At 37.5% G+C, this 27293-nt stretch overlaps 3 protein-coding genes across 6 annotated transcripts in view; 2 read left to right on the top strand and 1 right to left on the bottom strand.

Annotated features, from left to right (window-relative positions):
• Positions 1-379: 379 nt before the first annotated feature.
• The window catches only part of chrna10a (cholinergic receptor, nicotinic, alpha 10a), a gene marked incomplete at both ends in the record, with an annotated part of 208196 nt that continues 181282 nt past the window's right edge, over positions 380-27293 (bottom strand). The window contains 4 exons of the mRNA XM_079246407.1: positions 380-1080; positions 1178-1710; positions 2262-2416; positions 2515-2660. Coding sequence (XP_079102533.1) covers positions 380-1080; positions 1178-1710; positions 2262-2416; positions 2515-2660 — 1535 coding nt within the window. The remainder of the gene's footprint in view (positions 1081-1177; positions 1711-2261; positions 2417-2514; positions 2661-27293) is intronic.
• Positions 7834-10178, top strand: LOC306760930 (post-GPI attachment to proteins factor 2-like; the record flags this gene model as incomplete). Its single annotated transcript, XM_079246982.1, has 5 exons — positions 7834-8001; positions 8707-8956; positions 9107-9213; positions 9292-9400; positions 10048-10178. 5 exons carry the CDS (start codon positions 7834-7836, stop codon positions 10176-10178), a joined length of 765 nt encoding a protein of 254 aa, XP_079103108.1.
• stim1a (stromal interaction molecule 1a) overlaps positions 13864-27293 on the top strand; it is a 29556-nt gene continuing 16126 nt past the window's right edge. For all 4 annotated transcript variants that reach the window (XM_079246374.1, XM_079246372.1, XM_079246373.1 and 1 more), the window contains exons 1-6: positions 13864-13999; positions 15135-15267; positions 18100-18230; positions 20666-20780; positions 23308-23419; positions 23834-23949. In XM_079246374.1, coding sequence (XP_079102500.1) covers positions 15147-15267; positions 18100-18230; positions 20666-20780; positions 23308-23419; positions 23834-23949 — 595 coding nt within the window. In that variant the 5' untranslated portion in view covers positions 13864-13999; positions 15135-15146. The remainder of the gene's footprint in view (positions 14000-15134; positions 15268-18099; positions 18231-20665; positions 20781-23307; positions 23420-23833; positions 23950-27293) is intronic.

Raw genomic sequence — 27293 nt, 5'->3', positions numbered from 1 at the left:
TCAGAAATTGTCCATTGCAAATCATTAAATAACACAGTCTACATATAAAGTAGCAGAGGATATGATTTAGTTACTTGCGTAATGCCTTAAAAAAAGCAAAACATGAACATAAAAGCAATCAGTATTTCATCATTTCAAGAAAAACTAAGTGAACTAGTTTGTCAACAAACTTACCATTTCCTGGATGAGATCATTAACTTATATTTGGTTACTAAAGTTATTTGTAACAACCTGAAAAAAAAAAACAACTCAAAGATCTACTTCTACTCTTAAATAGATAATACAACTTCAGAATAATCCATTGTCAAGAGGTCTGAAAAATCTCAACACTAAATTTTTTGGCTAACACAAGTCGATGTGAAACAGAGCAGGTCTGCAGTTATATTGCTTTGCTCATGATAAGAAAGCTCATTAAAAACACCATGATGAAAAATATCCACATGAAGAAGCGGTCTAGAACTTTGGCCACTTTCTTCCACTCCCCCGTCCTTTTCTGTGTGGCTCTCTGATCCCTGTAGCAGTTGGCGATGTACTCAATATTGCGGAGCAGCGGTCCTTCACTGCAGTGTGTGATGCAGGAAATCTCTCCATCTTTCTTTTCCCCATCACTCACTCCCCCCTTCCTGCATCTCTTTGGAGTTTCTGACTCTCCACAGTCCATACTCATGAAGATGCCATTCTTCCAAGCGCTGTAGTGATTGGTGGGGTTTCTCCCAACTGAACCTACTGGACTTATCATCTGATCCATTTCCCCTTTCTCCTCTGTGCTGTAGGCGCCCACCGTCTCCGTCCCTCTTTCCATTTTTAAGACGTCGTCCTCTCTGCTTGGTCCTGCCTGTCCATTCATGGTGCAGTTGCTGTTCTTCGCAGCAGGAGGTTCCTGTTTCTCAGGCTGTGGTGACATGCAGTTCTCACCTACCTCATACACAAAGCACATCCTGGCCATGTGCTGCAGGATGACTATTTTTGCCCACTTAGGAACAGGTTTGGCATCTGGGCCACAGTGGTGAATGTTCATGATGAAGATGGTCAGAGCAGTGGAGGCTGTGATCATGGTCATAGTTGCGATGTAATATTTTCCTGTGGAATTAAATGAGAAAAGGAAATCAGCAAACAGATTTGCAGGTGTGGTAATGACACATGATGGATTAATTTCCCCTCAACTCATCAGCCTCACCAATAAGTGGCACGCTCTCAGAGGGCGGCATAATCTCAGCAACCAGCAGCTGGAAGACAGTGAGCGCTAACATCACAGTAACACCCAAAGACACCTTCTCTCCAGAGTCAGCCGGCAGATAGAAACCCAGTGGAGCCAGAAAAGAGATCATCACACATGGTATGAGCAGGTTGAAAACATAAAAGGAAGCTCTTCTCTTGAGTTTTAGCGTGTAGGTCACATCTGGGTATGGGTCGGCGCAGCAGCCATACAGAATAATGTTCCTCTTAGCTGGCATACCAAGCACCTCCCACTCCACATTTTCCACCAAGTCAGCCAGGTCAGCACTTTCCATAGCATTGTGGATATCTAACTGGTTTCCATTGTATGTCCAGGAGCCATAGGTGAACCTGCACTGCTGACCATCAAAAGGAAAGTACAACACGTCCACCTTACAGGAGCTCTTGGTGATGGCAGGGGAATCCCACATCATTTGGCCATCATGTCGGATCACCACATTGGTGTCCATTGGGCCAGTGAACTGATTATCTGCACTAAAGAATAAAAAAAAAAACTTGTCTGAAAAAGTAAATTAGAGCAGCACATTTCACATAGCAAACAAATAATCATTTATATTTTAATGAAGGCTGATTACATGGCTTTGATTATTACAAATTTAAACTTTACACAAAGCAAAACAAGACCAGGCAGACACAGAAGGACGACATGCAGAGTTACAATCTTAAAAGTCTAAAAGGTGATTTTGACTCCACCTGCTTTCCAGAATATGATGCACATAAGACTTAAAAAGGATCAAATTGCATATTTTCCTCAGCACCTTGGTGTTTCATTCATTTATTCATTATCCTAACCACTTAATCCGATGAAGGTTTGCGGGAGGGCTGGAGCCTATCCCAGCAGTCTTCAGGCGAAAGGCGGGGTACACCTCATGTTTTTACATGGTAAAAATCCTTTCAGAGGCAGTGGTGAGTACACCTTTGCTCTTTCCTCAACCTTTTAAAAACTAAAATATTGCCTGTGATTTGAATAAATATGTCTGACTGGAATCTGTTGTGCACCAACATCAGTTACTACTGGGACCTACCTGTTATAAAGGACTATGTCAGGTCTCCATACATAACTGCCAGGTATACGGATGGTGTCAAGTCCATCATAATCAGCTTTATTCCATTTGAGATGAGCATCATACCAAACTTGCCGTATCCATAAATATGCAGTCAAAATTTGGTTTCTTTCATCCTGTAACAGAACATTTAAAACAATCCAAATAAGTGCATCTCCACATATGATTTTCACACATATAAACCTGGAACGACATGGGAATTTTGGTATTTTACCATGTCAATGATTTGTGACAGAGTAACCTGCAGAGTTACGTTCAGGATGGTGTTTGTGTCCTCCACAGGCCTCAGCGCACTTGTGTAATTGGCCATTAAATCAGTCAGGAGCTTCTGAGCATATTTGGTATGAGCACACCAACAAGCTGTGGTGGGAAACGACAACAATGAAAAGCAACTATTGTAAAATGAGTTGAAAATTGCATTTGACTTACCATTTTACCATGAAAAATTGTGGTATTTCCTCAAACTGACATTATTATAACTTAAAAGCATCAGCATGTACATTATAATCAGTACAGAGGATGAAGGGAGAGCCATGTGATAAAAAAAAAAGCATGCCAGATGTTGGGAGGGGGCAAAGTGGATGTCAAGCTAGATTGCCTCTCTATAAAGCTTTAATTCAAGTACTGTGTTCTAGCAGCGACTGTATCTGCTAAAGCTGTGTATATGAATCCTAACATGCTGACTGAATGCTTAACCGGACACACAACAAATGAGTATCACATTGAGCAGAAGGTGCTCAAACATCTATGCTTAATAAAACTGTGCATACAATCCCTGGTACAACCACTCCTCACATTGTTCAGTCAGCTGATTTGTTTAGAGGCACGAGGAAGAGAGAGAGAGAGAAAATAACACAGATAAGAAACAAACCAGCTGAAAGTTCTGCAATCTGCCTCACAGATGTGAATAAAATTGTTTTTAAAATTGCACTTGTTTGATTGGAAATATTGCTTCAGCACTAGAACAGTCAGTGGAAGCATTAAGAACGGACATTAAAATCCATCAAGACAAGTTGCCACACTTCAAGTGTGGCAAACAATGTTAGTTGTTTGTCGTCAGCTGTGTTTGTAATTTTGCATCAATACACTGCTTGACAAAAAAAGCACAAACACATAATCATTGGCATGTAACTGAAAGTCAGTCACACTTCTGTGATAGCAATCTGTCCATTTAGGAAGTAAAACTGACTGTAATTCAGCTTCACTTGCTATTGTTCTGTGGTGTGCCCCAAGGCTCCGTTTTGGGACCGCTTCTGTTCTTATTGTAAATACTTCCTCTTGGTCAAATTATTCACCAGTGTAAGGATGTTTTCTATCACTTATTTGATGATGACCTCCAACTGTACTGAACATTTAAAGCATCTGAAACTCACAAATTGAGCTCTTAACTTAATTGTCTTTCAGAAATAAAGCAGTGGTTAAGTGATAACAGCCTCCAACTTAACTCTGATAAGACTGAGACACTTATCATTGCTCCGGAAAGTGAAATTCCCAACATTAAGCAACATTTAGGCAACCTGAGCTCTTCAGCCAAGTCCAAGCTGAGATATCTAGGGATAATATTCAATGAGCCCATATCCGTTTGTGTCCTTGTGGTTAGACTACTGCAAAAGTCTATTCACATGCCTTAACAAGAAAGCACTGGCTCATCTTCAGACAGTGCAAAACTCAGCAGTGAGACTTTTGACTAGAACCAGCAGCAGAGCCCACATCACACCCATGTTAAAGTCTCTTCAGTGGCTTCCAGTTGAATATTGTATTCATTTTAAAATCTTGGTACTTACTTTCCGAGCCCTACGTGGACAAGGCCCATAGTAACATTGAGGACTTAATGATGCCCTAGAGTCCGGCTCGAAGTCTGAGGTTGTCCGGGAAACACTTGTTGAGGGTCCCACGAACCCGTTTTAAAACCCGGGGAGACTGATCTTTTAAAGCTGTCACTCCCCATATCTGGAATGAGCTTCCCAAGGATCTGTGCTCTCTGGATTCAGTAGATGCTTTTAAAAACCTCTTCAAAACATATTTGTTTAGGAAAGCATTTTAGCTCTAAATAGACTTAGTAGTGCTGTTTTATATATATATATATATATATATATATATATATATATATATATATATATATATATATATATATATATATATATACACATATATATATATATATATATATATATATATATATATATATATATATATATATATATATATATATATATATATATATATATATACATACTGTTGTGTTTTTCCAAATGTTGTGTTTTGTATGTTTTTATTATTGTGAAGCACCTTGTGACCTTGTGTCTATGAAAAACACTATACAAATAAAGTTTATCTTATCTTATGTACAGACAACAGCAATAAGACGCAATTTGCAAGCCAAACCGTACAAAGGACCTATAGGGTCCTGCAGGTGGCTGATTTTTGGTCACATTTGAATTTTGCAAGTGTCTTCACAACTAGAGGTGACTTGAGGTGATGTCTGCAAAGAAATTGCTCAGGTAGTACAATTCATCCAGGTTGGCATATGCAAGGCTTGCTGTGCCTCCCAGCACAGTGTACTCCACATATGTACTCCATGCTCAAGAGCATGGAGTACATAGTACACAACAGGAGATGTGGATAGCACCGTAGGAGGACAGTAAGGAGGAACAGGAGGAGCACTGCCAAAGCCATACAAAATGACCCCCAGTAGGCCACTAATGTGCATGCTTCTGCTCCAGTTGTCAGGCTCCATAAGGGTGGGTATGAGGGCCCATGTCCACATGTGGGCTTTGTGCTCATTGTCCAATATTGTGCACCTCAATCGGCATTTTCCAGAGAACACCAGAATTGACAGATTTGCAAATTTTGACCTGTTCTCTTCACTTGACAAATAAGTTTTGAGACGTTGTGGTGAACAGTATGCTGCATATCTTCTAGCATGACTGACTTGGCAATGGGTCAGTTATGGTCTGGAGAGGTGTATCCTTGTACAGACCCTTGTGACAGATTACAGGTTGTAAAAGTAGTTGATGTATTGTGCACATTTGGAGTTGATGATGGATTTGCAGGAGTTAAAATGTTAAAAAATGTATATTTTATAATTGCATTGTTCATAATTACCACAACTGGGAATATTCAATACAGTACAAAAGGTATCAGTATTGTGTGCAAATATTTACAATTCGGTTGGAGTTTGATGATTGCGTGCTCGATTACTTTTCACCAGCAGGGAATTATGTTGTGCGCTTGCACAGTGATGCTCCCAAACTGCAACACCCCCATGTGCTAGCTAGAGGTACCATAACTGCTTTTAGGTACCAGACTTAAATTTTCAGACCATGCTGCTGCAGTGGAACCAGGGGTTCCTTTGATACATGACAAATCCTCAGCATCACATGGCTGCAGAGTGTCGCTGCAGTTCCTGCATGCCGAAGGCATTGATAATATTGACCTGCCTGTTCACCACATCAGAATCACATCATGTCTTGTTCCATCCACCAATAACACATCATACCCCAGACTGTCCAGGGGATGGTGGATGACTTGATCCACGTCTAGAACAAGATCCCTCACAAGAACATATATTGTCTCATCAGGAGCATGCAGGAAGGACATACAGGCAGTAGGCCACACTACTGAGGCTCATCATGAGGAATTTCTACTTGCCATCTGATTTTTCAACTTTTATTTTGAATATGACTCTGAAGCCATACCTCCATAACTTAATCATTTTGATTCCCACTGATGAAACTTTGATTAGTTTGTTCTCAGCACTTTCCACTGTGTAATGAATGAAGATGTTCAACTGAAGACATTTCATTCATTAAGTTTTGTTGTTTAAATGTTCCCTATGTCATTTTTAGCAGTGTCAGAAGCACAGACTACTGATGATGCAAGGAGATTATTGCAGAGTTTTTGATCCAAATGATCCTTCGCAGAAAACAAACTTCCACAAACCATTCATGATATGCGATTGATGTCTGATGAAAGAGCAACAAAGATGGCAGCTCAAACTGTTTGTGCCATAGCTGTGATTTTCCCACTGCTATGAGAAAAAAAAACATACAAATTTTACATATAGGATACATAAAATCCATATTTTTAAGCAGAAGTTGTAAAATGCACAACAAATATAAGTTACTGTGCAAGTATCTCTGATCTGTAGTGGGTGTGTGAATAGTTCTACTTTTCCATCTTCTCTTTTTTCCTTAAACAAGCACATGCAGAATTTCAGTCCTGGCCCCAACAAAGGAATTTGTCCAGATGTTAACCCTGAATACTGTTTGAATAAAGCCTCTGAGCAGGATAAAAAATACAGGATTATGATGAGAGCAAAATCCCTTAACAACTGCTCACAGGTTTGCGGATTCTGGGCAACAGCTTGCGTAGCAGTGGAGTGGAAACTGACAATGAATGAGAAAGCTAACAAACGTTCAAATAGTGACATTAAAACTGTTAAAATTAACTGAAGTTTCAGTCAAAATGTATGAACATGTAGTGTTAGGCCGAACTGTATTTTTAGGTTATTTGTCTTTATTTTTTTCTTAGGGGTGAGAGATTGAGAATTTTTGTTTAATCTCAAATGTAATTTACTGTTTTAAATGACAAGACAACACACATGTGACTTCCAGTATGAAGACTAAATGAACATTTATGTAAAATGAAAGGAACTTACTCTGCATGACAGTGACGGACAGAAAAAGGCGAAATAAAGTTTGGATTCTCCATGGTTTCATTTTGCTGTGGTAAATTGTGTGGATCCAATGACCATTTGAGCGGTTCTGTACTCATCCGAGTTCATACAAGAGAACGTAACGACACAGGAGATTGAATCCAACTGAAAGTGACAGATACGTCGTCCTGCAAAAGCTCCAGTGCGCTGCGATTGGCGGCATGGGCAGGATTGGCGTGTGTCCCAGCGCACGCCAAAACACACACAGAAAGCACAGAAGGCTTCACGTGACAAGAGAAAGGGAAATATTATAAAGATTAAAACAAAGAATCGATCTTATTATTTGCTGCCATTCAGTACCAGGGAAAGCGCCCTGTTACTTGTCGCGCGCTCTCCTCACACTGCGTGACACGGTTTTACACTTTATTTTCCATGCCATGTGTGCATTACTTTGACAGCACTCGCGATCTTAACATATGCAGCTTTCAGACCTTCTCATCCGGGTGCTGAGGCTCGCCAACCCACTCCGTTTTCCCTCCTGCCATCTTCCGCAGGAGGATGCTCCACCCGGAGGTCGGCCATCAGCTGCTGGCAGCGCGCACCTCAAGTATCCTTATGAAGATGTAGGAGGAATTTAAAATGGCCGAGTGGATACTCGTTTCTTTTCACTGGCTTGGTGGGAATTGTTGTGGTGTGGAATATTCATCTCCATCACATGGCTCCCTGTTGAAGATGTTGACGTAAGGTGGCTTTTGTCCAGCTCATTGTGTTGATTCGTGATAAGAAGAAAGCTGACTGTAGGTTGGTTTTAGAGTGCGCATATTTTATTGCATGCATACATACATGTAAATAAATATTGATTGTTGGCACTGACAGATGCTTCAAGGCTCGAATATTTTGGGGCACGAGAGGCCTCTGGACATCAGGGTCTCATTCAGCAGCTGTGTTGTGGGAACTGTGTGCCTGCCATTGCTCGGACTTGTCACTTGTGTCTTCATATCTTCTGCTTTTCATTTTGATGATGCTACCGGAACACACTGCCAGGTAACATTCCCCCCAAAATAGTCAGCCTCAATTTATTATCTTGTTTATTATCTGTGAATTCTTTGCAATCTCATAGCTCCTCCTGTGAAACCAATGTTTCCTCCTTTGTTCTCCTTATATCTCTGTTTCTAATTTCTAATTATCTCTTCGTGTACAGACAGCCTCAGTTTTGAGGTACCACACTGTTTATGATGCAGATCAATAAATATATACAAATAAAATGCAATGATTTGCATTTTTTTTAAAATTATACACAGTAAACGTAGTAGCCTACTGTACAACATCCTCTTCTAACAACAGTCTGTACACAATAGCAGCCTTTCATTTCCTGCACTTCTTCATACATTGTCCCTTCTCCAATTGTGTGAAATAAATATGTGGTCAATGTTAGAATCAACCCATGTTTCTCAGGTTTTCAGAAAAAAAACACATGAACTTGAGTTATCTTCGTCCTTAGAAACAGCCATCTGATTCACACCTGTTTAATAAACAAAAATGAAACATCTCTCCAATTGAACATCACTGTTCTTCTTTCAAACACACCCCTTTCTATTGATTATTCAGTCACACAGACTCATGCATATCATGAAAGTCTGTTGCTTTTCTAAAACTGCTACACAGACTGGTAAATTGTTTCAGTAATATGAAGTCTGAGTGGTTGTGTTTGTTTGAAAGTAAAACTATCTCCTTGCTGTGTGTTTTCAGGTTCCAAACTACCTGCCATCTATCAGTGCCTCGATAAGCCTGAGTCCTGAATGCTACATATGGCGATTCTGCATTGGACTGCATTCAGCACCAAGGCTCCTGGTGGCCTTTACCTACTTCAAATTTTACAAGACACGCTTTGCTGTCAGGTTCCCAGAGAGTTTTCTCAGCTGTTTGAACTTTGCCTTTTCTATTTTTGAGAACCTCGGCCTCTTACTCCTTACATATGTCTCGTCCAGTGAGACATTCTGTGAGTGATCCAGATTTCATTTAAAGCTTCACATCGCTGTACAGATATTTTAAATTTTTTGTATCGTGACATGTATATCTTTATAGATATAAACTAATTTAATTACACATTCAAATTTTCTTTTCTCTTTTGTGTATTTTTGCACCTCAGTTGTGCATAAAGAAGGTTTTGTCCTGTTCATTGTGAGTTCCCTCATCTACATGATGATAACTTGCCGTCTGTGGAAGTCCATTAAGAATTATTCCTTAAGCCCTGAGGTAAGACTTAAGGAAATATTACTATCTTCACTTTATCATACCATAAACCTAATTCTGTATTATTGATGTTGCTTAAAGGATGTCAAGTCCCATCACTGGAAAGTGCGGTTCTTACTTCTCAACATTTGCTGCTGTGCATTTGCTGGATTCTTTTACTGGAAACACAACATGTACTGTGAGCCGGGATGTAAGTATTATCAGAGTTCTTCTGAAAGTCCCGAGCTTGGATGAGACAGGGGCTGGGAAATCAAATAAAAAAAATCGAATAACGGGATTTTTTGCTTCACAATTTTAAAACAGATTTTTGAGTTAAAGATTTTTTTTTTTTTTTTTAATAAACACAAATAATCTATAATAAATTTTTGTCATTTTTATTGTTTTGTTGGTCTTTTTACTTGTCTTCTCGGGCATTGTAGCAGCAGAATGATGGTCTGGCCACTGTGTTTTTTTCCTAATTGAAATTAAGAAAAATGACAAGGAAAAAAAAGTTTTGTACTTTTTTTTTGTGTTTAGTCTACAAAAATCAGCAATATTGAAGAATCTTGAAAATCACAATTTAAATTGAATCGGCACCCGAAAGATCGAAATCAAATCGGTACAAAAGCATATCGCCACAGATGAGACCATTGTGTAATGCAAAACGCTTAGAAAAAGACGCTGTTGATGGTCCCCAACAGATATAGAAGGTAGACATTGAACCTTGATCACCATTACTTTACCTTACAGAATTATTCTATGACACATGGTGACAAGAAAGAGAGCTCTACCTTTCTGTGTAAATGTGACTGCAAAAGTAAAGCCACAAAAAACATCTATATTTTTTTCTGTTTACAGGTTATACGTTCTTTGCCCTGTTTGAGTATCTGGTGGTCTTATCCAACATGGCCTTCCATTTGACAGCTGTGTGGGACTTCAAGAACCGGGAGGTTGTGGTCGTTTCGTCCTCTGAGGATAAAGACTTCTAATGAGAAACCCATAGACCAACATGCAACCATGAATGACTGATGATGTACAGCTTTAAAAGCACAGCAGGGTCATTTGTTTTATTTCCATAAGGATAGCTGTGGACAGTTAGGATGGTATTGATAACGGATATGTACATGTGCTTACTGAAAGTATAGTTTTGCCTCAGTGTCTTATTCACTGATGCCTTTATGTTAGTACTGTATGGTTTGTAGTGTGAAATTTTAACTTTTGTACATTGCACAGTAAAAGTAAGGTTACAACATGTGTATTTGGCACAACTAGTCACAGTTCTTCAAGTATATTTCAATTTTTATTTTCTAATGTGATGGTAGAAAGTGAAGAATGAGGTTTATGCCTCAGTTGGGGTTTGGGGTGGGGGGGTGTCAATTCATTTTCGCAATGACTGCTTTTTTATTTGACTTTTTACACTAATCAGCACCAAAAACTGTAATACAATGCAGTCGTTATGGAACAGATGCTATCTGTCCTGCTTATCTATATTTTGCATATATAAAAACAAGAAATAATTTTTTTTTTTTGTGTTAAAATTTATACAGGAGTTTTTAAATGTTAATTGTCATTATGAGCATAAGGTGTACTGTCTAATTTTAGTGTTATTGCAGCAAAAGAAAATGTATTTTAATAAGTTAAAGCTTGTCATGACACAACCATTTTAATTGTTGCCTCTGGCCCTGTCATCTTTGCAAATAAGAACTGGTTCTCAATTAAAATATCTGGTTAAATAAAGATTTTTAAAAAAGCAAATCATGCTGTTGATATTATGTTAGAGATATTGATTAAAACGTATTGTTCTTGTAATTATTTAAGTTAAAAATTAAAGGTTTTGGATGACCATACATCAAATGTCATGTTGCCTGATATCAACATGTTCACAGTCGTGTCACAACAGTGCAGTAAGACCATTATAAGAAAATACAGAACTGGACAACATCTCAAGTTGTTCTTACCCTGGACCATCTTTGGATTATCCATCCAAATACTTTACCCTGGTGATGAAAGAGAAGGGCAATCACTAACAACAACACATCTCACTTTGAATTTAAAAGATGTGGATAGTTCCCATAAACAACATTTAAATTTCAGTCTCACATTCTATTTGTGTCTGCGGTGATAAAAGAAATGAAACACACACACACACACATATATATATATATATATATATATATATATATATATATATATATATATATATATATATATATATATATATATATATATATATATATATATATATATATATATATATATATATATATATATATATATATATATATATATATATATATATTCAATGCGTACAACCTTGGATAATGTTTCCCCCCTAAAGAAGAAGAAATTAGGTAAGATTATGAAGGCTCCCTGGTTTAATTCCCAGCTTCGAGCTCTAAAACAGGCGTCAAGGCGTTTGGAAAAAAGATGGCGTTCATCAGGACTAGAGGAGTCTCACTTAACCTGGAAAGAAAGTTTAATTGTATACAAAAAAGCCTTACGTATGGCAAGAACAGCTTATTATTCATCATTGATAGAGGAAAACAAAAACAACCCTCGGTTTCTTTTCAGCACTGTAGCTAGGCTTACTTGGAGCCATGTATTCCTTTCTCACTTAGCTGTGATGATTTCATGTATTTTTCAGGAATAAAATTGACACTATTAGAGATCAAATTCACAATACTCTTCCTTCTACCTATAATGTTGAGCCTGTTGTGGTCTCCGAAGCATCCTTAGAACCAGGATCTGACTTGTGTCTAAATAGTTTCTGTCCTGTCCAACCTACTGAATTAACTAAAATAATAGCTTCATCTAAACCATCCACCTGTATCTTAGACCCTCTCCCAACGAGCCTCTTTAAGGACATTTTCCCTTTAATTTATACATCACTACTAAATCTTATCAATATGTCTTTAGTGACAGGATTTGTACCACAATCATTTAAAACTGCTGTAATCAAGCCTTTACTTAAAAAGCAATCTCTGGATCCAGAGGTGATAGCAAATTATAGACCTATATCTAACCTCCCGTTTATGTCCAAAATTCTGGAGAAAAAAGTTTCAGCTCAGCAACATGCCCACCTAAGCAGAAATAATTTATGCGAGGAGTTTCAGTCAGGATTTAGAGCTCATCATAGCACTGAGACGGCATTGGTGAAAGTTACTAATGACCTTCTTATGGCCTCAGACAAAGGACTTGTGTCCGTACTTATCTTGCTTGATCTTAGTGCTGCATTTGATACAGTCGATCATAACATTCTGTTACAAAGACTTGAACAGGTGATTGGAATTACAGGTACAGCGTTAAGCTGGTTTAAATCATATTTATCTGACAGACTTCAGTTCGTTCATGTAAATGACAAGTCTTCCTCACAAACTACAGTAAGTCAAGGTTCTGTACTTGGACCAATACTCTTCACGCTATATATGCTCCCTTTAGGCAAAATTATTAGACAGCATGGAATAAACTTTCATTGTTATGCAGATGATACTCAAATATACTTATCCTTTAAACCAGATGAAACAAATCAGCTCAATAGGCTACAAAATTGTCTCATAGACATAAAGACTTGGATGTCTAGAAATTTTCTCCTCTTAAACTCAGATAAGACTGAAGTAATTCTCGTTGGATCTGAAAAACTCAGAGCTAAATTTTCCGGTTTTGTAATGAACCTGGATGGCATTACTTTAGCTTCCAGTGCTACAGTGAGAAACCTTGGAGCAATATTTGACCCTGACCTGTCCTTTGGCCCACATATTAAGCAGGTTACTAAAACAGCCTTCTTTCATTTACATAATATAGCCAAAATTAGGGACATTCTGTCTCAGAGTGATGCAGAAAAACTGGTTCACGCTTTTGTTACTTCGAGACTAGATTACTGTAACTCTCTATTACTGGGCTGTCCTAAATATGCCCTGAAAAGCCTTCAGCTGATCCAGATTTCTGCAGCCAGAGTCCTGACCAGAACCAGCAGGAGAGATCATATTTCTCCAGTTTTAGCCTCTCTTCATTGGCTGCCTGTTGAATCTAGAATAGAATTTAAAATCCTTCTCCTTACATATAAAGCCCTCCACAGCCAGGCACCACTATATATCAAAGACCTCATTGTTCCTTATATACCAAGCAGAGTATTTCGTTCGCAGACTGCAGGCTTACTTTTGGTTCCTAGAGTCTCAAAGAGCCGAGCAGGAGGCAGAGCCTTTGGTTATCAGGCCCCTCTCTTATGGAATAAGCTCCCAGTTAGTGTTAGGGAAGCAGACACCCTCCCCACCTTTAAGACTAGGCTGAAGACTTATCTTTTTCATAAGTCCTATAGCTAGGGATGGTTAGCATCCCTTAGTTATGCTGCTATAGGTTTAGACTGCTGAGGGACATTTCCTGATACACTGAGCTTCTTTCTTTTTCTCTTTATCTCCCTCTTTTGACGCTATATAAATAAAGTTGAATTGAGTTGAATATATATATATATATATATATATATATATATATATATATATATATATATATATATATATATATATATATATATATATATATGAACCCTGAGATTGCCACAAGATGTCTCCCTTCATTTTTTGATGTGCACTCCATCCGCTAGGAGGCGACATTTGACCGTAACCAGCTAAAACCATTTTGTAGAGGAAGACTAAAGTCGCTGCGGCTTTTTTGGTTCTTGGTCGATGGAAGACCGTCACCACCTCGGATAGGAGGAGGGGGAGTTTGCTGTGTTTCAGCTCCGCGGGACCAGATATCTGCTGCAATGTCGACACAGAGTTGAAACAATAAATTTCCCGACTCTGATACATGACAGGTAACTTTTCCTTATTTATGTATTTTGTATAACAACTACTGTCATGAGTTACAATACAAGTTAGCATAGCTAAATCTACATTTACGTCTGTGGTTAGCTAAACGTCAGCGATTATTAATGTGCTTTTATGGAAAATGCATACACTCTGTACTGTCATACACTCACTAATAAAAAACTAAGATGTCAGTGTAAGTGTCTTACGTGTTTATAGTGCTCTCTTTTGTAGGAAGTTATCCTGGATTGTCTAGTTAATCGGGCTGTTAAGCTAGTTAGCTTGCCGAGGCTTGCCCGACACCCAGCCAAGATACGCACACGGACTGCTGTCATTGATCAGGATCTTACTGTCTTTACACCTGATGAGACATATATTCTCCAACATGCGTTTAAGGAAATTAAAGGTGTCTCTGGTGATAAAGCAAGGATTTAAAGAGCTTTTGTGATCAAGGCGTTAGCGAGCTAACGAGACTGCACAGTTCATCCAGGAAGAGAAGGCACACTTCTCAAGCGCTCTTTTACATAACTGCTTTTCTCACTGTAACTTACTGACTACAGAATTCACCAAAACCAAACATTATTATTACTTTTTATGTCTTACTGTATTTAAATTTGGTGCTATGATATGGTCACAAACTTTGAAAAGTGTTGTTATATTTTGCTGTAATAATGCTGCTGCGTAAATAAAGTCAGTTTGGGCGTTTGCCTTACATGCGCAGACAGGTACGTAAGTTTACTTTTTCATCACATTTTAAAACTACTAGGCGTTTTTGGATAAATCTCCCTATGATAAAAAGGGGAACACTATTATGACACTTAAAAAAAAAATTAACCATGTTTTTAACAGTATCATCATAGTGTTCCTCTTTTTTTTTTTTTTTTTTTTTTTTTATCATAGTGAGATTTATCCAGAATTCCTAATAGTATTAAATTATATTCAAGAATAGCTGATATACTTACAATTCTGAGTCACAGATGTTAACCCGCCTTCTTTTCCCAGGGAAAACCGACATATCTGCTCAAAGATACCAAGCAGTTGTTTAAACATTGACTGTAGTTGCGTTTTGAACTTGAACCGAAACACTGCCATTTCATTTAGTTGGGAATTGTCACAATTTCTAAATGTTTCTTTTCTTTCCAGCGCACCCCAGGCATGGAGCTCCACAAATCTGTGACCTTGTGGATATTTTGTTTGTGCCTCATTGGAGAAAGTGTGACTGAAAAGCAAAGTTCACCCACTCCAGACAGTCAAGTAGTTGAAAATGGTGTGTCAGGTGAGTAATCAGTTGTGGCTTTAATCTATTGTTGTGTTGTAAAAAGCTAATTTTAGTCTCCTTTTAAACTAAGTTGACACATACACTATAGATTGATGGAGTATTACAGTTCATGCCGCGTCTTTGTTATTGTTCAGGCACTAAATGTAGCCATGCTGAGAATAGTACAGCTGGCATTTGTCATTAAGCTCTGTCCTCCAACTCAGAGCAAGCCACCTAGTCAAACTGGAGGTAATTGAGCTAATGCTTAATGTACTACATGGCAGCGTTCAAGAAGTCACTGTATCAGAATGTAATATTTAAGATGTTTATTTTTAGGTTTAAAAATGCATAACTAAAGATCCTTGCTTGTTTAATGCTGCCGCCTTCTCGGTTTTTCTGGTAATTGTCTCTGTTCGGAATCAGTTTTGTATGAGTAACTAAAGGTTGTATTAGTCAAGTATAATATGAGTTAGGCGTATGACATACACAGAGCTGTAGTTACAAATAAAATAGCAACTGTTGGTAAAATAAACATTTTGATTTATCTAAGTTTGCATTTGTCCATTTTGTTTATCCAAAACACATAATAAATGACTTGTTCAGATGTGATCTTTGTCAGTGTGTCAAAGTGGGCATTGCTAATACATTGTGAAAGTCCCTCACACATAATGGTTCAGATATACTTACTATACAGACACATTTATAACTACTGTGTCACTACTGACACAGAAAGAAGATTTACTTTTTTATTTGGTTGCATGCTTAAAACTTGATGGGTATCTTGTATGGAAATAGGAGATAGTAACTGTTGCTGTTATGACTTGGCAACATTATGTAGTGTGTCTACACACAGGATGGCTTATGTAACTTGAGCTCTTAAAAGAAGAAGAAAAAAAAAAAAGTTAGGCTGACCGGCATGTTATATTGTGTCTCCAGAGGTTTGCATGCCAAGTGAGAAAAAGAGCCAGGTTTGGTGTGTGAAATGTTGCAGTTTGTAGACTTTTCACTGACCGTTATTCATTGTTTGACTTAGAGAGCGAATGAGTCATTACCTTTGTGGTATGTGGCTTTGCAGGTTTACTACAGTTTAAGAGCTTGCATGCTTTGGTTAAAACTGAACTTATCAAAATATGTGTGTGTTCACAGTGTGGATCCAGCTTTCCTGGTTTCAGTTTGATGTTTTCTCCTTTGGCTCAATTTGCCAGCCGCAGAAATGATTACAGACACATGCATTCATGGAAACAGTGATGAAAAGAATAATCAATGCTGTGCTTCTGTTTAGTATCTCTAACTGCTGAGCTTACCTATCAAAACATCTTGTTCTGGAGTATTAAAAAGCAGACACTGACTGGAATAAGTCGATCAGTGGGAGGAAACATTATGCTGTATTCCAGCTCAATACCAACGAAAAGTCTTTTATTATACGCAATTATGTGGGTGACCATGACTAATAAAGAAGCAGCATCAGTAGAGATTTGTGGGCCATGGTCGAGTAATTTATGAAAGGGGAAGTGAGGTTGTATTCTGAGACTCTTAGTGTTGCAAGGATGATGAAAACAGCTCTGATGGCAATCGTTGTCTTGGAAGTCCTCCTCCTTCTCAAGTTTTAAACCAAAACAAACCATAATAAACTAAAGTCAAGTGCTTCATTAAATACAGTTGTGGTGTTGTGATAAGAAAGGTTTTACTCTTTCAGCTGGAGGTTGTGGGTGCAAGGCTCACATCAAGTTGAGAAATGTAGGCTGTTATGTCATGTTGACAGGCAAGGCCATGCTCTTCATTACCCCAGACCTCCGTCTTCTTCTTTTTAGGTTATAATGTAATAAAAATACACAAGAAGAATATTGTGTGTTTGCCTTGTTCTTATCATATGGCTTTATTTAACTAGGAAGTGTCTGAAAGTAAACAGCTGTAAAATGAAAAAGAACATTTTCAATTAATTAAATAATATATAACAAAAGATCCTCCAGATCCACTTTTTAAAAAATGACTTTAACTATGCTGCTTTGTATTAAACTATATGCATTCTGTAATATTGCATGTTGACTGCAATGGCATTTGATATGACTCATGAGCGTCTGATGCCAAAAAAAAACATTTCCTCTTCATGGGAGTGGTAGAACTATCTGATCTGTTGCAGAGGACTTGTAATCCCTCAGGAAGTAGAGGAGAGAAAACACAGCAGACAGATGGGCACGTTACAGAAAGACGAGCATTTCTAAATTATTTATTATCAACTGAGCCCTACTTACAGAAATTCTTAAAAAACAAGTTAGGCCTTAATCAAACAGCCTTTTTGTAAAAGTAAACAGTCATAACATCCAAACTTAAATACATATATGCCATAAAACCATGAGTGTCTTTTTTTAATCCACACTGCAGATTTGACAGTCATTAATCTGCATATTTCTGACAGATACAGTCAAAGAACACTTTTGGTGAAGTTGTGGCTGAAAAGCCTTATCTAAACAGCACTTTCTCTTCGGCCTTTCAAGTTTTGCACTTCAGTTACTTCTGCAGGACAGAGTGTTTTGTGAGAATAGCTGTGTTGTTTAGTTTTGTTTTTTAACATTTGTGCAAAATTCCCTCAAGATAATAAGCCATAAAAGTTTGTGTCATAAAAATTTGCTCAGGTTTGGTTGTTTGCTGAAAAAATAAATGCAATACTTTATTGCACAATAAACTAAAATAAAAGTGTTAAATATCTTATCATTTTAACAGGTATAGAATCATTTCAATTCAGTAGAGATCATGAATTTTTATATTGTTTGAAAAATGTCTTGACTTATAAGTTGCCTTTTAAACAGCCTCAGATATGATGGATTTTTTTTTGTTGTTCTTTTACACCAGAAATCTGTCGAATTGATGAGCAACTATGCAAGGATGAGAATGCCATTCTGAGCTTTGAGGCTATTCGTAGTATCCACAAGCAGATGGACGATGATGCAAACGGCAATGTAGACGTGGTAGAGACAGACGGGGTAAGTATCAGACTGAAATGTCATGAACAAGAGCTGCCACAAAGATGCTCTTTATCCAGTCTCAACAATCTAAAAGATGCTATTATTGAAATGTTTGACTATTTGCTTGATGGAGTATCTGCTGGGATGGTGAAATTCATGCAGTCTTTTGACAGGGAAATTTGTCCCGTTTGCACAGAGTTCTCTTCTGCCAAGATTTCTGTGAAATACGTAACCTAATGAACAAATATGTTGTTGTAACTGCCATGCATGCTGCAAGCTATTTACTTGAAATCTGGTGTTTCTCTGCAATACACCCAATTTTTTCTGAAAGGGCTGCCTCTTAATGTCTGCTCTCTGTCATCATGTCTTTAGTTTTTAGTTGTAAAAGCTGCCTTAAAGACAGTGCTTGTAGACTGTTTAACTCACTCCATGATCCTCATTCTCAACTCCTTTTTGTTCCTCGGCTGAACCCTTGATTTTTGTTTGATTTAGTCTGAGGTATGTAGTGGAGGCCAGACCAAAGTAGGCAATATCATGTCTGCAGCCTGTTACTTTTCAGAAGAGACAGTTGGCATGCACGTATACCCTTAAGATAAAATATTAAGCACAGTACAATGAACACTCATACAAGCAGTGATTTTGAGTTGGTAAATTGCTAAAAGTGATGCATCAGGATACAGTGGTTAAAGAAAGCATTACTGCTTCCCATTGCCCCACTGTAATTAAATAAAGAGAAGACTTTATTTTGTTATGAACAAGATCAAAGAACACATCTGGCTTCAGAAATAAGTTTCAGGTCTCAGTCACATTATAGAGGTCCTGCTCATTTTCAGTTAATTTCTTTTCTTGAGTCCAGCATTTTGCCTGTAGGACAGATGAGCTTTTTTACACTGAAGTGAGATCCTCCTACAACAATCTACTGAGAAATGACTTATAACTGTCTTTCACCAATCTTCCATGACTCCACTTTAGTGGGCGGGCTAGATGTGATGACAGGCTCTATGTTGTTGAGACCCAGTTAGTATTGTAGCCTACCATATAGTGGGCAATCACTGGTAACAAAAAAGGAAGTGACAACTGCTTTTTCAGTGGAAACAAAAGTGGAATCCACATCATCATTTGTTGGTGCAATATCCTGTGCACATAAATATATTGTGCACATTATTTTCTCATTCTACAAGACATATCAAAATGTAATGTGCTTCAATGCCCCCAGTTCCTCCTAAATCACTTTAACATATCAGTATTTTAATCATCACGTCATTACAGTGTTACAGTGTTGGTTGCAACGGGTGATACATTTACAGAGAAACTCAAATGAAGTTGTGGAGAAACAGTGAATGCAGACTGCATGACACAATCGAACAATTAACATCTGAGCATGCTCTGGGCCATGAATGAAAATGAAAAGCTAGCCTAGTTTAATCTTTTTTGAGATGGCAAGGAATAAAAATATAGATGACTTAGACACAGATCACATAGTTTCCAGTTTCAGGCTGATCATTTAAGTCATGTTGTAAGTTCATGTTTTAATCAGAAGAGTGACTTAAGAAGTATTTGTACTCAGATCCAGGGGGAGGATATTAAATGTGGATGGAAATTGTGAATGACATTTAATGACTGTGACTCTGGTGTGAATAGTAGGAAAAGACGGAAGTGGAACGAGTTTCATGTTTTTGCGTCTCTCAGAAGGATGTCACCAGACTGTCAATTCAGCTGCCATGAAATGCAGTTTGTTGTGCATAACATCTTCAACTCTAAAGCTACGGCTCTTTTACTAATTTCCCCAGCATAATTTCAATTAACCTATAATGTAGGCGAAAGTTATACAAATCAATGTGAAGTTATTTTGAGGACCAGGTATATTGCAGATGCCATAGTCTTGTCGGTTAGTGATAGCAAAGGTTTAATTCCCTTGTTTTAGCGTGTCTATCCATTTTTTAAAAACAGGTTTAAATAAAAATGTTTTTGCTGTTTGTGTTTGTATGTTTTCTAATCTTATTGTTTGTTTTTTGTAATACAAAATACTGAAAACAATATTGCTTGTGTCTTTCAGCCTTTAATTTGCACTTTTGTGAACTTTCTTTTTGAAATGGTTTAGAAATATTTTGATGTCAGTTTACTGGGAAAAAAAAAGCTGTTGTGGCTGGTTGTTTGACTTTTCTTTTTTAAAAGGAAAATGCCAGTGGGGACGGGGTAAAGTAATCCAGTATGAGCTAAGATAGTACTGTTTTTAATTTTTGAACCCTGAACATATCCCTGAGTGGCTGATTCTTTTCCTGCTTAGTCAGATAAAGCTGATCAAGGTTCTGTGTGTTATGACAAATAGTAGATAACAGTGAAATAAATACGTTTGTCAAACAAAAAGAGTCTTAGCCCTGTTTGTGTTACTTAACCCTTGTACAAGGTGATCATTTTTTGTAATGGTTGCAAATGTCCTTGTCATCCTTCAGTTCCTCAGAGAGGACCTTAACTATCATGACCCCAAGGCCAAGCACAACAGCTTCCACGGGGATGACCAGCTGATCAGTGTGGAGGACTTGTGGAACGCATGGAAAGGGTCTGAAGGTACTGCTATGAAGTACAAACAGACCATTCTGTCACACTTATTTTCCAGTCTGAGCTGGAGACCGCAGTTCTTTCTTTTGTATGTTAGGCTTTTCATCTGATTACTGACTGCACATGAAATTGTGGTTTTTTTCTTTTTTTTTTTTAATGGAAATCTGTGTTTGACTTTGACAACCAAGCTTGGAGGGAGCTTTTTAAAGCCTTTATGTTAATGCAATCACGTTTACACAAGTAAGATTGCACATTAAAATATGAATGGAAATGCTAAAACAGGAAAAAAAAAACTAAATCGAGTTTACAAGGAACTTTAAATGCATACTTTTTTAATTTAAAGAATTTAGATATTATTTAAGATGGAAAAGTCTTTTGAAAATTTTTCTGAAAGTAAAAAGATGTTTACTTACATGACTGATGACATGAACTTTATTTCTGCTGGAGGGAAATTAACATGGTTAGTAGTTTACATGAAAAGATGACTCCAGTGTATGTATGCAGCAAACTTACTGGTTAAAACTCTTGTCATTAAAATGTGAAACAGCCTAAACCACTTGATTTTGTCGCTATGTAGAAAATGAGACTCATTTTCTACATAGCGACAATTCAAAAGATCCCATAAAGAGATAAATGCGCAGCTTCCGTGACTGAGAGTGTGGCTTACAGATTACCCCACTTAACCCACTCACTCTCTACAAGAAGAGCAAGGCAGCTGATCAGATTCTTTGTTTGGCACAGAGCAGCCTTATCAGACGCTGATAGTCGCGGGGTGGACATCATTGAATCTGTCAGCACATAATTCACACATGCTCTGTTCTGCTTTTGACTATCTTGTGTGGTTGCTGTGTGCCGTGCTCATCTAATCAGAGAGCTCTTTTCATGAGCTGTGCTGTATTTGGCACTTGTGTGTCTTCACACCCTTTCCTCTGGATTCTTTCGCTCCCTTTTTGCTTGCAGTGCTGACTTACCCTGCATTGCAGTTTCTTGACAAAGCTCTAGGGATTTGAGCAAAGGAACAAGGGTTTTTGTTTGAGAGAACAAGATATTAACACAGTCAACCCACATTTAAGACTCTGCCAGGAGCTGGGGAGCAGATTTACCTTCCTCATTTATACTGGTCAGACCAGTACATGTTATTCTTTAGGGTTGTTCATAGATCTTTGGGAATGTAGATGCACACTGTCCAATATAATGCATTCTGTCCAGCTTTATCTACAGTTTAGTTCTGATAGTTGTTCTGTTGCTCTTTACATTGGCATTGAAGTTGATTGTTTCCATTGTAATAGATGAGTTCTGGGGGTTGAATCAGACTGAGGATTCAGTGCAGGTTTTTTATCATGAATGGGAATTATAGAAATCCAAGTCAGTAGAACTAATTTGCTTGTAATTTAACTAACTGAGGCGCATTAAGATGGACCCTTCTTGTAAATAAATGCTAAATAAATAAAAGTGAATTGACTTTAATCAATAACTGACAAGTTGAGGTCTGCTAGACTGTCGTAGGCCTGTCGCAATAAGTCAGTTAATTGCACAATAAGAAAAAAATGCGTGCAAGAAGTTTGCCGGACACAATAATATTCATTTGTCTTTCTTTTCTCACTCGCTCAGTGTGAGCGAGTGTTGCATGTGTTTTAAGAAAATATTAACTAAACACGGCAAAACAACAAGCTTACATCTGCATTTAAACAAAAATCATCAACTGCAACTGGGAAAAAAGAAATCTGCCTGGATGAACATACATGTTACAAACGGCAAATCCACAACTTAACAATGACATGAAAAATGACATACTGAAGGCAGTGAAAGACATTCATTTACCGTTCCATCTCTGGTCAAGTCCAAACATGTCCCCTTATATGAGCTCATATGAGTTACAAGATGTAACTGTGTCATATAGTGTTTGGAGACTGAATGTTTCAGATAACCACATTGCCCAGACCCCAGGAGAAATCCTGATCTGTTTCAGCAGACTTGGGACTGGATGAGCATAAACTAGTCTGCACATCGAGCTAAATGTGCTTAGAAATCAAAGTATGTGGATCTTTGAAAGGGTTTACTTGCATTATTATGGTGTTATTGTTATTTTAGTTGAAAATGGTTTCAAAATGACAACAATCATCGCTTAGCGCAATATTATCATCAATTGCAATCATTTCTGAGACAATTAATCGCACGGCGAAATTTGTTACCGTGACAGATCGACACTGTCGCTTTACATCTTCAGGCGAGATGTTCTGCCGGCCTGTGTTAAAGCCACCTTAAATTCTTCATGATTTTAAAGACTTTTGCCTTTAGGTTGTTCGTAAGAAAGGGAATTATTAAGAATATTTGTGTGTGTACTGTGTGTATGCTGACCAAACATTGTTAAACATTTAAGTCCTGCTCAGCATTTCTCTTCAAACTAGTTGGATACTATAGAGCAAAACAGAGACACATGATGTTATTTACTTGCTGCATTATAACTTAATCAGTGTTTTGTTTGCATTTTATGTTAACTGCAACTATACATTTTGCTTGTTCTGTTTGCCCTCAGTGTATAATTGGACTGTGGATGAGGTGGTGGAATGGCTTATCACCTATGTTGAACTGCCGCAATATGTGGATGCATTTCGCAAGATGAATTTTAATGGAAGTGTTATGCCAAGGTGAGAGACCTCATTTCCACTGCCTAAGCCTGCCACAGATCTTTTTGAGGGAGGGGTATTATGTTCTAAAAAATAAAAACTTGAATACATGGGAACAATGATACACAGCATGAGCTAAATGTCAGTACAGTTGTTTTGGCTTTGTCAACAATTCTCCTAAATTTTCCTGAATTATAAATTTGTCTAAATCTTGATTTACCAGTTTATCTTGTCACATTTTCCTCTCATATAATCTGCTTCAACTTTATGGAATGATAAATGTTTTCAATATTAATTTGTGCTTAAAGTATGGTTGGTTGGAATTTTTTTTATGTATGTGAAGGATCATTGAACACAGACCTTAAAATGGTTTACACCCTTAACTTTTTTTTCCCCTACTTCCTGTAAAACGAACATGTGTCTGCTCTCTCTCAGGCTTGCTGTAAAGAACACCACTCTGACACACACTATTCTGAAGATTTTGGATCGCAGCCATGTGCAAAAGTTGCAGCTCAAATCGTTGGACACTGTACTTTTTGGAGCACCCCTAAGTATGTAAAGTTCTTACTTTGTCTTTTTTTTTATATTCCTGTTTCTACTATGATTTGTTTTGCACTGTGGGAGTAATTTGTTTCAAACGCTTCAAAAGACCAGCAAGGGCTTGGTTTGGATCGGCTTTTTAAGATTGAAGAACTCTAAACAGGAGAATGACGTAGACCAAACTACTTCCTCAAGGCCTAAAATTTTTGTCTTATATTTTTGTTGTTTTGTTGTTAAAAATATTGTTTTATTTAGAAACTGTTTCAGGGGATTTTTTTTTTGTCCTCAGTGAAGATGTGTCATTTGTTCTACAACCGTTTATCTCTTAATTTCATCATCTCCGGTCTCTTTGAGTTGAGTGAAAAGAAAAAAAGAAATCATCCATGGAGTTCTGTTTCTAAGTTTCATCATTGATGTAAATAAATCAAAAGTACACCCTTAATTCCAATGTACAGTACCTACAGTTTGGACACACTCTTCCATTGGATTTAATGGGAAAGTGTGTCCAGACTTTGACTGGTAGTGTACTAGAGGAAGAAAAATTGTTTCTTGGAATACATCCTTATTTTAACACATGTTGGAGAAAGAAAGAGAACCCAGTGGAAACGGTAACAAGTTTATTCTAACAAAGTAGTCTAGTCATTTACGTAGCAAATTTGTATATTATATCTCGGACATTTAAAAATATGTGTCAGGTCTTAGTGTGACAAAATAAAAGCAATACTGGCACCAACTGAAGGTAAAAAATAGAAATCAAACAAAATATTTTTATATGCTCATGACATAAAGTCAGTCATAATGATTCTTGCAATTTCTTGTTAAAGTGGAATCTATTTTAAGATCTTTTTAGTTACCAAATTAGATTTAGTCACTGATTTGGTAATTGTATTTCAACATGAAATAATAGAATTAAAACCACTGAAAGTTGCTGTCCTTATTCTTAAAGAAAATGCATGTTTGTGTTGTCACAGAGGGCCACAAGTGTTCAGCTTTTAAATTGTGTTTATAACGATTGCACTTCTTTCACATTTAGATGGTTGAGTAGCAAGGGTATTTTTTCTTACAATGATGACTAGAAAAGTGGGAACTTCAGCAAAGCTGGGCAGTGGCTAACCCATAAAAATTTAACCGTTCTGTTTTTAGAACCTTGAAACAAATTACGTTAAGAAAATTCTACTACTTCAATTAATACCCCAAACAAAGAAATTAGATTCTTAAATGCACATTTTACATTTGATGGCACAGTGACATCTATACTGTAGATTTCTGGATGTGCGTTTCGCTGCACAGCGGCATCATGAGGCTGACAAACTGCACTATACAACTTTTTCTCCTGGGATGCTGCATGGCCTAGTTGAGTTTTGCTTTGCTCACATTGCATGCTAGCAAAATGAAATAAACATATTAGCCTTTTTAAAGACGCAATGTGACGGATTCAGCAAAAAAAAAAATACTCAAGAAGACATTATTGAAACAAGGAAAAGGGACAGAACAAGAGATAAGACGAATCAAGTTAAGACTCTGTCACAGGCTGGAAAGAGCTCACGGTCCGAGTACGATGCAAAATGAATGTCGAGTAAGCTGTCAATTGGGGTCACGTAACTAAGTTATGTTCTCTGAAGGCAGCTTTAAATTTAAAAAGGACATATATGTTCATTTCAAATTTTGAGGTTACATTTTGTTTGATGGTTGTTCATTTTTTGGTCTTTTTTAGTTCTATCTCAGATTTTATTTCCTCTATTCTTCTTTTAAACTGTAACTTTTAAATGCATTGTCTTGCACCAGCTTTTCTTTAATATGATGGGAAACCTCACCAAAGCCCCTGGGTCAGTTTTAGAGTTTAAGATGAGACAAAACAGGTGAGTTAGGTGAATGTATAACTAACTGTTATCCTAACATTAAGGCTATTAATATTTCAATTGTAAGTTTTTTGAAATTTCATATTTAAACATGCAAATATGGTATTGCATAGCCAACAGTTGTCATTTGCATACATTACTAGGAAACAAATCTGAACATTGGATTGAGCCTGTTTTCAAAGTTATTTATTAATTCTCACATCTAAGAGTTAAAAGAACCCATTGAAGGAGCCACATTAGATATTTATTTCCTCAAACTGTCCATGTTGTGTTTGTAGTATATTGTAGGTGAAGTGCAGAAATTACCTCAAGCGGTGTTATTTTTTGTGGTTTTTTTATTATTTTTTTTTTAGGCATAACCCAATCCTGATTATTAAATGTGGAGTGTGTGCTGTGTGACTCTGCTGTGCTGTGTACTGATCAGCTGTCGCCAAGCTGCTGATCTCAGTGATTGTGTTGTCCAGCCATCTCTTACATTGTTCTCTTTTGGTGTTTTGACTTTTAAGTTTTACAAAAAGCGAAACAGGAGTTTGCTAGATCATGTCACATGACCAATATGAACCAATGATATTTTCCAAAATTGGGACTAGCCAATGAGATTCCATGCTTTGAATAAATCCTTATCGGGTTATTTGCTATTTCCCTGGGAAATGTCACGTTTGGATGAGACCATGCCGTTCAGCAGAGCCAGAGCTTTCAAAAGATACCAAACACAACCAGACTTTAACTTGTGTAAAATGGCAAATTTAAGGTGAATTTTTGAGGGGAAAAAATGCATGCACATGCAGACAGTTTCATATAATAAAAATTTAAAATGTTTGTTTTTGACATTTTCTTAACACTAATCTTAAGATTTGTTAAGGAAAGGAAAAACATTTGAATTGGCCAGGTGATGGAAAAGTACTTGGTTTTTGCCTGCTGTGGCTCACCTTAAAGGGGTGCCATTATGGTATTTCGAGTTTTCTGAGCTTTCTACAGTGTTAGTGTTGAATCCTCATCAGACATGTGAACGACACTGTTTTTTAATCACCTAAATGCATGTTTGAGTTTGAGTTTCAACACGCTCTCCGTTCGGTTTCCATGGCGATGAAAAACGCGTCGTTTTAGAGAGTTTTTTCTACTTGGAAATCCTTGTGACGTCCCGGGGGATAAGGTTCGGTGATTGGTTACCTTCTACTGGTTAACAAGGGCATGTACAAATACATCAGGTGGGTGGAAAATGTCGGATAAAGTTATTTCCAACGATGGCTGGTGAGTTTACCAAAGAGAGACATCCTGCTGCATTCGTTTCTGTGGGTTGCTGTTTTCCACTTTGTTTTCAGGGTCTGATTCAGGTTCCAACATGTAGGGCTGTATGCTGTGTGTTGACATTGTATTTTGTTTTTTTTATTGAGTTTATATTAGCCTAATCCTTCTGTTTGAGATGTTACAATGACGGCAAAAGGAGTTGCGGTGCGCGCTCCCGATGTAATGCAGTGGTGGGAGGCGGGGCTTAA

This window comes from Telmatherina bonti (assembly GCF_933228915.1).
Source record: "Telmatherina bonti genome assembly, chromosome: 9".
Taxonomy (NCBI): domain Eukaryota; kingdom Metazoa; phylum Chordata; class Actinopteri; order Atheriniformes; family Telmatherinidae; genus Telmatherina; species Telmatherina bonti.
This window is presented reverse-complemented; position numbering and strand designations above follow the sequence as displayed.